General features: G+C 42.5%; 1 protein-coding gene across 1 annotated transcript; it reads right to left on the minus strand.

Annotated features, from left to right (window-relative positions):
- Positions 1-1059: 1059 nt before the first annotated feature.
- On the minus strand, positions 1060-15212 carry LOC112845458 (putative DMBT1-like protein). The gene is made up of 6 exons (XM_025904862.1): positions 15192-15212; positions 15088-15094; positions 13132-13446; positions 12697-13008; positions 12236-12541; positions 1060-1202 (listed from the first exon to the last, which is right to left on the minus strand). The coding sequence occupies exons 1-6, from the start codon at positions 15210-15212 to the stop codon at positions 1060-1062; spliced, it is 1104 nt and encodes a 367-aa protein (XP_025760647.1).
- Positions 15213-16433: the final 1221 nt, after the last annotated feature.

Below are 16433 nucleotides of genomic sequence, written 5' to 3' on the forward strand. Positions count from 1 at the left end.
TAAGGAACAATGGTGGCCATGCCAAATATTGACTTTCAAGACAGTTAGAAATGTACAAAATCTGTTTTTGCCTTATATATTGACTTTCTTTGTATGTTTGCACGTTTCACACACAGGCACACACATGTGGCTGCTCCACTCCTCTGTGAGAATCTGTTATTAAATGCACACTTAAAAATGTTAAAATGCTCTTTTAAAGTAATTAATTTGGTTAAGTGTTATGTTTCTGTCACAGTCCAAGTGAGCTGCTGGAAAATTCTACTGGGTTCCTGATTCACCTGTGTCCACCCCCGGGGCAGGGCTATCATTTCCTCACCTACCCAATTCACCTGGAGCTAATCTGGGGCAATCAACCTCAGTGCTATTGTCTCTAGTCCTTATGCTTACTTTGTTCCCATGTGCTAGCTATTAAGCTATTGGCGACACACAGGGAAAGATCTTAGCCTTCTTGCAGGAAATCCAGTCTGCTTTGCCCTCCTCACATAACCCGTCCATCACTTCACTGACCGCATCCTCTATTCCGCGGCAGTTCCTCTACCACCTCTCCAGGCCCAGTCTACTCCGTTTGGCTCTGTTTTCCCGGAACCCAAACCATATTCCAGGGAGCAGGGTCACTGTGGGTCCTTTCTATTAAGTGTTGGCTTACATTCACTCTCTCCCCCTTCACCTTTTTACAGCAAGTGAGCAAAATTGGCTTATTTAGTGTCTAAGTTACAAAGCAAAGCGCTATGAGGGGTGAGGCTTGCCTGTCTGCCCACCTGCTTCTGTCATCCTCATATGATGAATTTCTGGGAGAACTGAGAAAGACCTTTGCTCACCCCGTTTCTGAGGGCAGCGCAGCTAGGAGGTTGCTATGGGTTACGCCAGGGGAGCCGCAGCATAGCAAAGTTTGTCATTGACTTCTGCACAGCAGCCGTTGAGGCTGCTGTACACTAAATAATGAATTTAGGATTGTCACAAGAAGCTAGTTGATCCTTGAGTCTTTCGAGGTCTTGTAGCTCTTTTCAGTTTCCCTCTCTCAGGCAATTATCAATCCTGAGAGAGAGAAGCTGAAAAGAGCTACAAGACCCGGAGATCGTCTCCCCGAACATTTCCTGTTCCTCCTCCACTTGTTCCACTTTTGATGTCAACCTCTGCTGCTACTTCCGCAACCTCTAACACTGCTCCAGAGCCTATGCACATCTGCCACTGTTGCCTCACCCCTGAAGAGAGGGAGCGGCACTTTCATTCTGGTGCATTTTTACTTTGTCTTCTCAAATCATGTGCCCACTGTTTTGGTTCAGCCAAAAGATTCCCCCGCCAGTAGATTTGGGGGTACGGGTGGGGGTGTCCTCGCTAAGCATTAAGCCCCGATTAATATTGTCAGTCACTTTATGTCTCAATAAAGGTTCTCACTCCAAACTCTTACTGATTCCAGAGCAGAACAAAACCTAATTGACCTTGCACTTGCTAGATGCCTCCAGTTATCATTAGAACCATTAGATCCTCCTATCCCTGTCTCTGCATTAAATAACCAAGTATTTTCCCTTATTACTCATCAAATCAGTCCCGTAACCCTCGTCACATCAGGTAATCACCGTGAAATCATCACCCTGTTTACCTTTACATCTCCAGACTCACCCCTAGTCCTAGGTTACCCCTGGTTTAAAAAAATATAACCCCCACATGGAATGGTCTGGTGGCAAGGTTGCCAGTTGGAGTCTTTTCTGCATAGCCAACTGCCTCACCTCAGCCCTTCCTCACCTACCTCAGAACAGCTAAGCATTTGAACGCCCAGCAGGCCCGATGGTCTTTATTCTTTGACCGTTGCAAGTTCACGATCTCCTTCCATCTAGATTCCAAAGACGCCAAGGCAGATGCTCTGTTCCACCAGTACGCCCCAGATTGCAAACCACCTGAGTCGGCCACAGTGCTTCTTGCCTCCTGCTGCGTGGGCTTCATCTCTTAGGGCATCAAGGAAACGATCCAGCGGGCCCTACGGGATGAACCAGATCCAGGAACTGCATCCTCAGACCGTCGGTTTGTTTCTGAGGTATTGAGGTGGCCACATACAGCATATACAACAGACAAGTTTTTTTGTCACCCTGGGGCACTATCACAGTCACTATGTGGACTGGGTTCAGACACCAGCACCCCGGTACGCCCGTGGGCAGAAGGTATGGCTATCTACTAAAGACATTCCTCTCAAGGTATTCTCCCGTAAACTGGCACCCCAGATCATTGGTCCCTATATGATTGACACCACCATTTCACCCTCATCTTTAACGATCCACCCTGTCTTTCATGTCTCCCAGATCAAACCAGTGCTCTCCAGTCTGCCGGAGGAGGATTGCCATGATTTATGCATCAGGGAAATCAAACAACCTATGGCTAAGCAGCTGGCACAACACAAAAGAGCTAACTCATCAGGCCAGTGGACACTTTTTCAATGATGAGGATGTACACATCCTGGACAGGGAGGAACGCTGGTGCGAGTGGGGAGTCAAAGAGGCCATTTACATGAAAAGGGAAAACCCATCTCTGAATTGAAGAGGGGGCCCCATCTTACAATGCTGTGAATGTTACTCATCGCCATTGATCAGTGGTCTTTGATCAGTGGTCTTTGATCAGTGGTTGTTGATGTCATGACAATTTGCATATTAATGATCAAGGAACTGACCTCACAGCCTATTGTTCATTCAGTGGGCTAGTTTCAGCAATCGCACAAATGTACTGTTTAAAAGGTTGATGAAACCTGCACACAGTTGAGACTGAAGAAGTCCCTTGGATGAGTGACGAAACATTTCTACTAATGAAAAGACTATGTCTCAATGAACAGAATCAACTTTTTGGGATGCAGACAATGGTTTTGACTTGATCTGCACTAACCACACCCATTCACTTTGACTGGTGAGACTGACAGATAAAATCAATTTATGAACGCAGCCGCAGGGCCAGGAGTACCCAAATGAATTAATAAATAATTGAATCTGTCAACAATAAGTAAAATTTGGCCATGGCCAATTATTATCTCACACTGCCAGATTAAATGAATCAGTCCTAAGATCACTTTGAGAACAACTAGCAGACTGACTGAGATGGAGCAGGCTGAGTCTGGCCAAAGATTATGGGCTCGAATTGTGGTCATAAATATTTTGGACTTGTAAATCAAATCAAATGCGTAGTTGTGAACTGAGTTTTGTAACCTTTGTAAACTAAAATATATGAAAATTTTATGTTTGTGCCTCTATAGATGAGAATTGTGTATGTGTGTAAAAAAACATTTGTGTTTGTAAAAAAAATATTTACACAAGTTAAAGAAAAATTTGTTAAGGTTTGCTTACAGATACAAAGCAAAAAACTACATGTAAAACTCTGTGCTCAAGTTTCCTGGCTGTGTGTGAGTTTCAATTTGCAAGTAAGAATTCCGACCTGATTTTTCTTCCTTTCACCTGATTGGTCAATGTCATGTCAATCACAAACTTAACAATCCAATCAGAGAACAGATGGGTTTGGCTGTCAGAGGGGTGCTTTACTGAGCTCCAGGTCCTGAAAGGGTAAATGCTCTTTTATATGCCAGCGTTTTCCTTCATCGCCACACCATGAAGGAAAACAGTCTGTGCGTCTCCGAGTTCAGTGAATTTTTTGTCACAGGTATACAGTGGCTTGCAAAAGTATTCGGCCCCCTTGAACTTTTCCACATTTTGTCACATTACAGCCACAAACATGAATCAATTTTATTGGAGTTCCACGTCAAAGACCAATACAAAGTGGTGTACACGTGAGAAGTGAAACGAAAACCATGCATGATTCCAAACATTTTTTACAAATAAATAACTGAAAAGTGGGGTGTGCATAATTATTCAGCCCCCTGAGTCAATACTTTGTAGAACCACCTTTTGCTGCAATTACAGCTGCCAGTCTTTTAGGGTATGTCTCTACCAGCTTTGCACACCTAGAGACTGAAATCCTTGCCCATTCTTCTTTGCAAAACAGCTCCAGCTCAGTCAGATTAGATGGACAGCGTTTGTGAACAGCAGTTTTCAGATCTTGCCACAGATTCTCGATTGAATTTAGATCTGGACTTTGACTGGGCCATTCTAACACATGGATATGTTTTGTTTTAAACCATTCCATTGTTGCCCTGGCTTTATGTTTAGGGTCGTTGTCCTGCTGGAAGGTGAACCTCCGCCCCAGTCTCAAGTTTTTTGCAGACTCCAAGAGGTTTTCTTCCAAGATTGCCTTGTATTTCGCTCCATCCATCTTCCCATCAACTCTGACCAGCTTCCCTGTCCCTGCTGAAGAGAAGCACCCCCAGAGCATGATGCTGCCACCACCATATTTGACAGTGGGGATGGTGTGTTCAGAGTGATGTGCAGTGTTAGTTTTCCACCACACATAGCGTTTTGCATTTTGGCCAAAAAGTTCCACTTTGGTCTCATCTGACCAGAGCACCTTCTTCCACATGTTTGCTGTGTCCCCCACATGGCTTTTGGCAAACTGCAAACTTCTTATGGTTTTGTGTTAACAATGGCTATCTTCTTGCCACTCTTCCATAAAGGCCAACTTTGTGCAATGCACGACTAACAGTTGTCCTATGGACAGATTCCCCCACCTGAGCTGTAGATCTCTGCAGCTCGTCCAGAGTCACCATGGGCCTCTTGGCTGCATTTCTGATCAGCGCTCTCCTTGTTCGGCCTGTGAGTTTAGGTGGACGGCCTTGTCTTGGTAGATTTACAGTTGTGCCATACTCCTTCCATTTCTGAATGATCGCTTGAACAGTGCTCCGTGGGATGTTCAAGGCTTGGGAAATCTTTTTGTAGCCTAAGCCTGCTTTAAATTTCTCAATAACTTTATCCTTGACCTGTCTGGTGTGTTCTCCTCTGATGTCTCCTTCCTCAACGAGCTCAACAACTTTTATGCTCGTTTTGAGCGAGGGAACCCCACAACCACAACCAAAACAGACATGACGCCAGACCACCAACCTCTGACTCTCTCCCCCACCGATGTAGGAGCGGTGCTGAGCAGGATCAATGTCCACAAGGCTGCAGGTCCTGATGGCATCCCCGGGCGTGTTCTCAGAGCGTGTTCTGGGGAGCTTGCAGGAGTCCTGAGAGACATATTCAACCTGTCCTTGGCCCACGCTGTGGTACCGGCCTGCTTCAAATCCACCTCCATCGTCCCGATACCCAAAAACTCCAACCCATCTAGCCTCAATGACTACCGCCCAGTAGCACTCACCCCCATCATCACTAAGTGCTTAGAGCAGCTGGTCCTAGCACACTTCAAATCCTGCCTCCCCCCCACCCTGGACCCCCACCAATTCGCATACCGCCAGAACAGGAGCACAGAGGATGCAGTCTCCATCGCACTGCACTCTGTCCTCTCACACCTGGACAACAACAACACCTACGCCAGAATGCTGTTTATAGACTTCAGTTCAGCATTCAATACAATCCACCCCTCACAACTCATCAGGAAACTGACAGACCTGGGCATCAGTTCCCTCATCTGCAAATGGTTACTGGACTTCCTGACCAACCGCCCCCAACATGTCCGGCTGGATAACCGCTGCTCATCAACAATCACAATGAACACCGGTGTACCACAAGGCTGTGTGATGAGCCCTTTCCTCTACTCCCTCTTCACCCATGACTGCAGACCTGCTGATGGTTCCAACACCATCATTAAGTTTGCAGACGACACCACGGTGATTGGCCTCATCAGTGACAACGATGAGACCGCCTACAGGGAGGAGGTGGATCATCTGGCTGAGTGGTGCGACACAAACAACCTGCTGCTTAACACTGAGAAGATCAAGGAGCTCATCGTGGACTACAGGAGGAATGCTGACCCACATCCACCCATCCACATTAAAGGGACAGCTGTGGAGCGTGTGAGCAGCTTCAAGTTCCTGGGTGTCCACATCTCCGAGGATCTCATCTGGACGACCAACTGCTCCAAGCTGGTCAAGAAGGCTCACCAGCGCCTCTTCTTCTTGAGGACTCTGAGGAAGAACCACCTGTCCTCAGACATCCTGGTGAACTTCTACCGCTGCACCATCGAGAGCATCCTGACCAACTGTATAACAGTCTGGTACCGGAACTGCTCTGCCTCGGACCGGAAGGTGTTGCAAAGGGTCATGAAAACTGCCCAGCGCATCGCCGGAGCACCACTTCCTGCCATAAAGGACATCTACAGGAAGTGGTGTTTGAAAAGGGCTGGGAAAATCATCAAAGACCCCAGTCACCCATCACATAGACTCTTCACCCTCCTGCCCTCTGGGAGGCGCTACAGGAGCCTCCGGACTAAGACCACCAGGTACCGGAACAGCTTCTTCCCCACAGCTGTCAGACTCCTGAACTCTGCCTCCTGACATCTGACCCACGTTAAACTCATGGACTGAACATACACACACCCACAACCACCTACACACACACACAATGGACAACTGTACCCTCAAACACACAATAATAACATGGACTGAACCACCACTCACAACCACTAGCACTTTATATAGCCTCTGTAGAAATTATCCACATATCTCACTTATCTTAACTGCACTACTGTATAGTTCTGTGTAAATAATCATTCTGTACATACAATAATTTTTAATCCTACAACTGTTTATAACTTGCATAGTTCACATTTCTGTATAACTGTATATCTCATATTTCTGTATAGTTTTTTATTTCATATTCTGTATAGTTTTTTTCATATTTATATCCTGTTCATAGCCTGTACATAGCTTGTACTCACTACAGCCTGTACATACTTATAGTTATAGCATATTCATAACATACCGTGTACATTATAACATACCATAATAGACCCATTTCTGTAATATACTTACATATCTATATTATTGCTAATATATATTATAATATATCTATATCATGGCTAAAGCACTTCTGGATGGATGCAAACTGCATTTCGTTGCCCTGTACCTGTGACATGTGCAATGACAATAAAGTTGAATTCTATTCTATTCTATTCTATTCTTTGGACTTCATGGTGTTGTTGCTCCCAATATTCTCTTAGACAACCTCTGAGGCCGTCACAGAGCAGCTGTATTTGTACTGACATTAGATTACACACAGGTGCACTCTATTTAGTCATTAGCACTCATCAGGCAATGTCTATGGGCAACTGACTGCACTCAGACCAAAGGGGGCTGAATAATTACGCACACCCCACTTTTCAGTTATTTATTTGTAAAAAATGTTTGGAATCATGTATGATTTTCGTTCCACTTCTCACGTGTACACCACTTTGTATTGGTCTTTCACGTGGAATTCCAGTAAAATTGATTCATGTTTGTGGCTGTAATGTGACAAAATGTGGAGAAGTTCAAGGGGGCCAAATACTTTTGCAAGCCACTGTATGTGCTTATAAAGTGACCTCCAGGGTAGGGCTGGGTATTGTCACTGATTTCTAAAATTGATTTGATTCTGATTCATAAGGTCCTGATTTGATTCTATCCACAATTTTGAGTCGATTTGATTTCAATCAGGGAATTTTTTAATTCTGATCATTTATCAGTACTGACACTTGTGAGACTTCATCAGACATGTAAGCATCACAGCAGATGCCTTTGTGTCAAAGTAACTGAGCTTTGTGTCAAATGTGAAGCTTAGTTTGGATCTTCTTTTGCTGCTGGTTCAGTGAATTTTGGTTGGAGAGTGATGAAACCTGCAGCTTCAGAATGTAGCGCAAAAAAAGACGTAAACACTAAGCGCGGACACGACGCATCAGATTCAGTGAGCTGTCGGCTTTCAGCCCCAACAGCGTGTCTGTGTACGTGCCATCGGGTGAGAAAGCTGACATCTCACAGATCCTGATATGTTGGGTCCACGGTTTGTGTTTACTTCTTTTTGCAGAATCCGTTTACCTGCTCTCATTTACTGTTTTAGCTATTGTTGAAATAGTTTTGTGAGTTTTGACCTGAAATTCTGGCGTTTCTGGCAAAATACACTTATATTTAAAAATCAATGCAGGATTTTAATGAATCGATATTGCTTTATTAAAGCTAAAATCAATTTTAATCGGAAAATCGATTATTGAAACCGACCCCTACTCTAGAGCCTTTTTAACGGCTCTGTGGACCTCAGCGGGAAGGCAGTCTTGTGGAAATGACTTACTCTTCAATTGTCGGGATAGTTACAAAGCTTTCTTAATTATGAATGAGCGATACATTTTTATTAGTGCTGTCAGCGTTAATCTCATTGAAATGACGTTAACGCCATAACCGCATTAACGCGGCAAATCTCAGGTAATGAGATCGCCCCGTGCGTGGGGCTGGACGAGGCTAATGTGTTAACGAGCTAACCGCGCTAAGGCGTTGACCCCGTGCAGCCCCACGCACGGGGTGATCAGTGTTAACGAGATAACGGAGATTTGCTGTGAGATTACGAGATTAACGCTGACAGTACTAGTTTTTATTGAACATTTGAACATAATACTACCAAAACTCTTGTAGTAGATATAAAGGTAGAGGTATACTCTAGTACACGTAGATGCATTCTCAATCATCCAGGTAAGTAAATCTCTGAAAGTTGATTCTGTTCACCTGGACGTAGCGTTTTTGTGGGAGAAACATTTCGTCACTCATCCAAGTGACTTCTTCAGTCTCAGCTGACTGCAGGTTTCCCCAATCTTATAAACAGTACATTTGCATAATGACTGAAACCAGCCCACTAAGGAACAATGGGCTGGGAGGTCAGTTCTTTCATCATGATTATGCAAATTCTCATGACAATTGATCAACAACCACTGATCAAAGACCACTGATCAATGTCCATGAGTACCATTCACAGAGAGCTGGGGAATGGCTGCAATCACAGCATTGTAAGATGGCGAAATGTAGCCTTAAGCCCCCTCCTCGATTCAGAGATGGCCTTTCACTTTTCATGTAAATGGCCTCCTTGACTCCGAGCTCAAACCAGCGTTACTCCCTGTCCAGGATGTGTACATCCTCATCATTGAAAGAGTGTCCACTGGCCTGTAGGTGTGAATAGACTGCAGAGTCCTGGCCTAACGAGTTAGTTCTTCTGTGTTGTACCATCCGCTTCGCCAGGGGTTGTTTGGTTTCCCTGATGTATAAATCCTGGCAATCCTCCTGGCACTTAACAGCGTACACTATGAGCCCATACTAGCGGCCACACAGGGCATACTACTCTGTATCACTGGTGAAGGTGCACCACATAACGTGGCCAGATAAAATTGCTACCTGTGTACACAGAGTTTGCTCATCTGAGTTTGCTGATATAGTTACATTTTCAAACTGTCCTTCATCCAGGCCACTGTCCACACCTGCTTCAAGTACACCACATACTTAAAGGACTATCATCCCATTGCACTCACACCAACTGTAATCAAGTGTTTTGAAAGGATAGTTAAGACAGTTATGACCCACATGAAGATGGCCATCCCAGCCACCTTGGACACATACAGACATAACGATGATGACGGTGTCCACATTGCACTTCCCACAGGCTTCACACACTTAGAGGGCAGCGATACATAGGTAATACTGCTGAAAAGTACTGAATACCTCAATACAGTAGAGGGTGAAAATCTTAAAACTCAGCCATACATCAGTGAGGATCTCACATTGCACAACACCCCTGCAGCTTCTCAAGAAATCACACATTAGTGTTTTGTTGTACTTCCTTAGAAATTTGTGGAAAATTGGCATGTCAAACCAAATCCTCAGTAATTTTATAGATGTGTAGTTCAGAGTGGCATTGCTTCCACAATCACAGTGTGGTTTGGAAGCTGCACTGGTTAGGACAAGAAGGCTCTCCAGTGTTTGATAAAAACTGTACAGTACATCATACACTACAGTACATTTACACAACCAAGTGTAAGAGTCCACAACATCAGGCCAATCTCCAACCGTCCTTTCATATCAAAAATCCTTGAAAGAGTAGTTGTCAAACAGCTAACAGATCATCTGCAGAGGAATGGCTTATTTGAAGCGTTTCAGTCAGGTTTCAGTGTTCATCACAGCACAGAAACAGCTTTAGTGAAGGTTACAAATGATCTTCTTATGGCCTCTGACAGTGGACTCATCTCTGTGCTTGTCCTGCTAGACCTTAGTGCTGCGTTCGATACTGTTGACCATAATATCCTATTAGAGCGATTAGAACATGCTGTAGGTATTACAGGTACTGTACTGCAGTGGTTTGTATCATATCTATCTAATAGACTCCAATTTGTTCAAGTAAATGGAGAGTCCTCTTCACACACTAAGGTCAATTATGGTGTTCCACAGGGTTCAGTGCTAGGACCAATTCTATTTACATTATACATGCTTCCCTTAGGCAGCATCATTAGAAGACATAGCATAAATTTTCACTGCTATGCAGATGACACGCAGCTCTATCTATCCATGAAGCCAGGTATCACAGACCAATTAGTTAAACTGCAGGAATGTCTTAAAGACATAAAGACCTGGATGGCTGCTAACTTTCTGCTTCTTAATTCAGATAAAACTGAGGTTATTGTACTCGGCCCTGAAAATCTTAGAAATATGGTATCTAAGCAGATTCTTACTCTGGATGGCATTACCTTGGCCTCCAGTAATGCTGTGAGGAACCTTGGAGTCATTTTTGACCAGGACATGTCCTTCAATGCACATATTAAACAAATATGTAAGACTGCTTTCTTCCATTTGTGCAACATCTCTAAAATTAGAAATATCCTGTCTCAGAGTGATGCTGAAAAACTAGTTCATGCATTTATTACTTCCAGGCTGGACTACTGTAATTCTTTATTATCAGGATGTCCTAAAAACTCGCTGAAAAGCCTTCAGCTAATCCAAAATGCTGCAGCAAGAGTACTGACAGGGACTAGAAAGAGAGAGCATATTTCTCCTGTTTTGGCTTCCCTTCATTGGCTTCCTGTTAAATCCAGAATTGAATTCAAAATCCTGCTCCTCACATACAAGGTCTTAAATAATCAGGCCCCATCTTATCTTAATGACCTTGTAGTACCATATCACCCTATTAGAGCACTTCGCTCTCGCTCTGCAGGCCTACTTGTTGTTCCTAGAGTATTTAAAAGTAGAATGGGAGGCAGAGCCTTCAGTTTTCAGGCCCCTCTTCTGTGGAACCAGCTTCCAGTTTGGATTCAGGAGACAGACACTATCTCTACTTTCAAGATTAGGCTTAAAACTTTCCTTTTTGCTAAAGCATATAGTTAGGGCTGGACCAGGTGACCCTGAATCCTCCCTTAGTTATGCTGCAATAGACGTAGGCTGCCGGGGATTCCCATGATGCATTGAGTTTTTCCCTTCCAGTCACCTTTCTCACTCACTATGTGTTAATAGACCTCTCTGCATCGAATCATATCTGTTATTAATCTCTGTCTCTCTTCCACAGCATGTCTTTATCCTGTTTTTCTTCTTTCACCCCAACCGGTCGCAGCAGATGGCCCCGCCCCTCCCTGAGCCTGGTTCTGCCAGAGGTTTCTTCCTGTTAAAAGGGAGTTTTTCCTTCCCACTGTCGCCAAAGTGCTTGCTCATAGGGGGTCATATGATTGTTGGGTTTTTCTCTGTATTTATTATTGTGCTATCTACTGTACAATATAAAGCACCTTGAGGCGACTTTTGTTGTGATTTGGCGCTATATAAATAAAATTGAATTGAATTGAATTGAATTGAATCATTAAGGTCAGTACACACCCACAGCATCACCTGGCCAAACTTCCGCCATCAGGTAAAGGACTAAAGAACTCTCAAACAATGTCTATCCACTTACCATCAGACTTCTGAGTAAATCAAACACCACCCCTCTCCCACCTCATCACAACTACTGACTATTACGGCACTATTATTATTCTCTACTAATCTACTATCACACTAATGTGTACAGAACTGTTTTGGAATCTTGCCACCAATATGAATAAACTTACATTACATACAATACATTACAACTTTTGTTTTTCTGTTTTTTAAACTGAGGTCTTTTACCATCAATTAAATGACTGTGTATATATTACTTGTACTTTGTACTTGTACTGCTTTGAAAATTTTCTTTTATTTATTTATTTAGGATTATCATTTTTATTTTACTGTGCCCTTTTTTTGAATTACTTTTATGCTGTGTGAAGGAAATTTCATCTTGTTTCTCTTCTTCATCTCTATTAGACTGCTTACACTGAGTTTCAGAAGAAAACACACCAGTGGCTGGATGGTAAAGCTTTAAAAAGAAGTTATATTTACACTCGGTGGATGATCCAACATGTATCTCACCTGAACAGATAACAGAAGCATCCTGACCATGTTGACAGCTCTTTGATCCAAATCCACGGTGTTGACATTGAGTTAGAGAACTTTCATTTCCTGAACAGGTCACATTATCAAGCCAAATCTGTCCAGTTCCTGCACCAAAGTGAGCTGATTGAGGAACCTCTAATGGCGTCCCACAGTTTAACTGTCTGCAAACCACTTCAGCATCATTTAAGTCCCAGCCATCATCACAGACTGTTCCCCAGCTGTTATTGTAATAAATTTCAACTCTGCCAGAGCATTTATGTGATCCACTTAATCTGAGCAGACCTGTCAATACAAGAACGCATACCATATACTATATTGTACTATATTATACTATATTATTTTTCACTTACATATTACATAAATATATATAAAAAAATTCAGGCATAAGAAAAAAAAACACACTAACAAGTTCTTTTTTTTATATTTGATTTTCTCACCTGAACAGATGACACCAGCGTCTTCATAATGCACGCAGTCATGTGTTCCCAATCCACTGTGTTTGCACTCAGTTAGAGAACTTTCATTTCCTGAACAGGTCACATCATCAAGCCAAATTTGTCCAGTTCCTGCACCAAAGTAAGCTAATTGAGGAGCCTCTAGTGCTGACCCACAGTTTAACTGTCTGCAAACCACCTCAGCATCATTTAAGTCCCAGCCATCATCACAGACTGTTCCCCAGATGTTATTGTGATAAATTTCAACTCTACCGGAGCACTGAGTTGATCCAGGCCCAGCTAATCTGATGAGGCCTATCAGGCAAAAGACACAAACTAAGATCTATTATGTTCCATACTTAAAGGAAAGAAGAAAGATACATAGCAAAAGAACATACTGAAAATATTGCAGCTCAATATCTAAAGAGTTTTTCTCACCTGAACAGATGACACCAGCGTCTTCATGATGCCCACATCTGTTTGATCCAAATCCACTGTGTTGACACTTAGCTAGAGAACTTTCATTTCCTGAACAGGTCACATCATCAAGCCAAATCTGTCCAGTTCCTGCACCAAAGTGAGCTGATTGAGGAGCCTCTAGTGCCGACCCACAGTTTAACTGTCTGCAAACCACCTCAGCATCATTTAAGTCCCAGCCATGATCACAGACTGTTCCCCAGCTGTTATTGTGATAAACTTCAACTCTGCCAGAACATCGAGTTGATCTAGAACCAGCTACTCTGATGGGTACACCTGAAAATAATAAACAGAGAAGAAAAATCGTAGATCTTAGCACTTATTATATTTCTAATATTGATTACTAGTTGCTCACATGCATAACATACAGTCAGGGAAATAATTATTTGAACCCCTGCTGATTTTGTAATTTTGCCAACCAACAAAGAAATTATTAGTTTATAATTTCAATGGTAGGTTTATTTGAACTGTGAAAGAAAGAACAACACCAAAAAAAATCCAGAAAAATGCATTTCAAAAAAAGTTATAAATTTACATTTTCATGAAGGAAACAAGTATTTTATCCCCTATAAATCAGCAACATTTCTGGCTCTCAAGTGTATTTTATACAGGAAATGAGCTGACACTGGGAGCCTCAACTCGTTACCTGTAAAAAAGACAGCTGTCCATAGAAGCAATCAATCTATCCAGATTCCAAACTCTGCACCTTAGTCAAGACCAAAGAGTTTTCCAAGGATGTCAGGGATAAGATTGTGGACTTACACAAGACTAGAATAGGCTACAAAACTATGGCCAAGCAGCTGGGTGAAAAGGTGACAACAGTTTGTGCCATTATTTGCAAATGGAAGAACCATTAAATAACTGCCAATCTCCCTTGGTCTGGAGTTCCATGCAAGATCTCACCTTGTGGACTTTCAATGATAATGAGAAATGTGTGGAACCAGACCACAACGACTCAGGAGAAACTTGTCAATAATGTAAAGGTAGCTGGGATCACAGCCACCAAGAAAACATTTGGTAACACACTACGCCGTGAAGAACTGAAATCCTGCAGTGCCCGCAAGGCCCACCTGCTCAAGAAAGCATATGCACAGGCCTGTTTTAAGTTTGCCACTGAACATCTCAATGATTCTGAGGAGGACTGGGTAAAAGTGTTGTAGTCAGATAAGACCAAAATCAAGCTATTTGGCATCAACTTAACTCACCATGTTTAAAGAAGGAAGAATGCTGCCTATGACTCCAAGAACGCCCCCACCGTCAGACATGGAGGTGGTAACATTATGCTTTTGGGGTATTTTTCTGCCAAGGGGACAGGACAACTGGACCGAATCAAAGGGATGATTGACTGGGCCATGTACCGTCAAATCTCGGCAAGAACCTCCTTCGTTCAGCCAGGGCATTGAAAATGTGTCGTGGGTGGGTATTCCTATATTAAGGATTCGCTCAAGAAGAAGCATATTAAGGTTTTGGAGTGGCCTAGTGAATCTCCAGACCATGATCCCATAGAAAACCTGTGGTGGGGAGTTAAAGGTTCGAGCTGCCAAAAATCAGTCACGAAACATTAATGACTTGGGGAGGATCTGCAAAGAGGAGTGGGACAAAATTCCCCCTGAGATGTGTGCAAAACGTGTGTACAACTCCAACACACTCGGTGATTAACAAAAAAGGTTTTGGGATCTTATTTCATTCATGAAATCAATTTTTCAAATTGATTTATAACTTTTTTTGAAATGCCTTTTACTGAACGTTTTGGTTATTGTTCTAAAAACTAACACTTCACAAGACTTCCTCAAAGATAACCTAAAGATTAGCAATAAAAGTCAAAAACTGGGCACACTAGCCAGATAGATAGATCGAATTCTATTTATAGATTTAAATGCAACAATTCACCACTGAAACACTTCATGGTATGCTTACTGTACAGCTGAATTTGAGCATAAACACACAAATGAGTGGATAACAAAGTGGTAAAAAAAAAAAGAGTATTTGACATTCAATGGATGATCAAAAATGTATCTCACCTGAACAGATGACAGCAGCATCCTGACCATGTTCACAGCTGTTTGATCCAAATCCACTGTGTTGACACTCAGTTAGAGAACTTTCACTTCCTGAACAGGTCACATGATCAAGCCAAATCTGTCCAGTTCCTGCACCAAAGTGAGCTGATGGAGGAACTTCCAGTGCTGACCCACAGTTTAACTGTCTGCAAACCACCTCAGCATCATTTAAGTCCCAGCCATGATCACAGACTGTTCCCCAGCTGTTATTGTGATAAACTTCAACCCTGCCAACACATCGAATTGATCCAGAACCAGCTAATCTCAACAGATCTATCAAGCAAAAGACAAAAATATTTGAATGTGTTCCTTACATTATAAAAAGAAAAAATATTTAATTTATAACACGCAAAAACAGACTGACCTTCAGTGTCTTTAGAAGCTCAAAGATTTCTTACCTGAACAGACAACACCAGCATCCTGACCATGTTCACAATTGTTTGCTCCAATTTCACTCTGCTGACAATGAGTGAGAGAAGTTTCACTTCCTGAACATGCCACATTTTCAAGCCAAATCTGTCCAGTTCCTGCACCAAACTGAGACGATGGAGGAACTTCCAGTGCAGACCCACAGTTTAACTCTCTGCAAACCACCTCAGCATCAGTTAAGTCCCAGCCATCTCCACAGACTGTTCCCCAGCTGTTATTGTGATAAACTTCAACTCTGCCAGAACATCGAGTCGACGCAGCCAGTTTGATGGGAAAACCTGAACAGGAAACAAAGAGATGATGCATGTTGAGAGAATATCAAATATATTTTTAAAGTTTTCAGCATATAACAGAATTGTTATGGAGCCCTAGGAGAGTCAAACACGTTGAGCACTTTATGCTTTAATAATGAATTGTGCAAAAATATATGCATTAGTAACTTCATTTTTAAATTATTTTTTAATTTCTTTCATGTATTGAGACATTACTAAAGCAGCATTTTCAGTGGTAGAAACTTTTTGCCAGTCATCCAAGTGACTTCTTCAGTTCCAACTGACTTGCAATTTTCCCAAGCCTTTTAAATATTACAATTCCATAAGGGCTGAAAATTGCACCACTGATGAACAATGGATGTGAGGTCAGTTTCTTGATGATTAAAACACAAATTGTCATTGTTATAACCTGAGGATAATGATGCTTGGAAACTCAGAGCCTTCATCAGGACATTTAATGACCACTTTCTGAGACATCAACAGCCACATCACATAAAGGAAT

This window comes from Oreochromis niloticus, linkage group LG3 (genome assembly GCF_001858045.2).
Source record: "Oreochromis niloticus isolate F11D_XX linkage group LG3, O_niloticus_UMD_NMBU, whole genome shotgun sequence".
Taxonomy (NCBI): domain Eukaryota; kingdom Metazoa; phylum Chordata; class Actinopteri; order Cichliformes; family Cichlidae; genus Oreochromis; species Oreochromis niloticus.

What these genes read in the sequence shown, in the direction of transcription:
- LOC112845458 (XM_025904862.1), bottom strand. Translation starts at nt 15,212, where the DNA reads ATGCTGCTGTCATCTGTTCAG. An exon ending in CGCTGGTGTCATCTGTTCAG is followed by an intron (nt 13,009 to 13,131) that starts GTGAGAAAAACT and finishes TTTGCCTGATAG; the next exon opens with GCCTCATCAGATTAGCTGGG. An exon ending in TGCTTCTGTTATCTGTTCAG is followed by an intron (nt 1,203 to 12,235) that starts GTGAGATACATG and finishes CCCTCTCTTCAG; the next exon opens with GGGTGAGGCAACAGTGGCAG.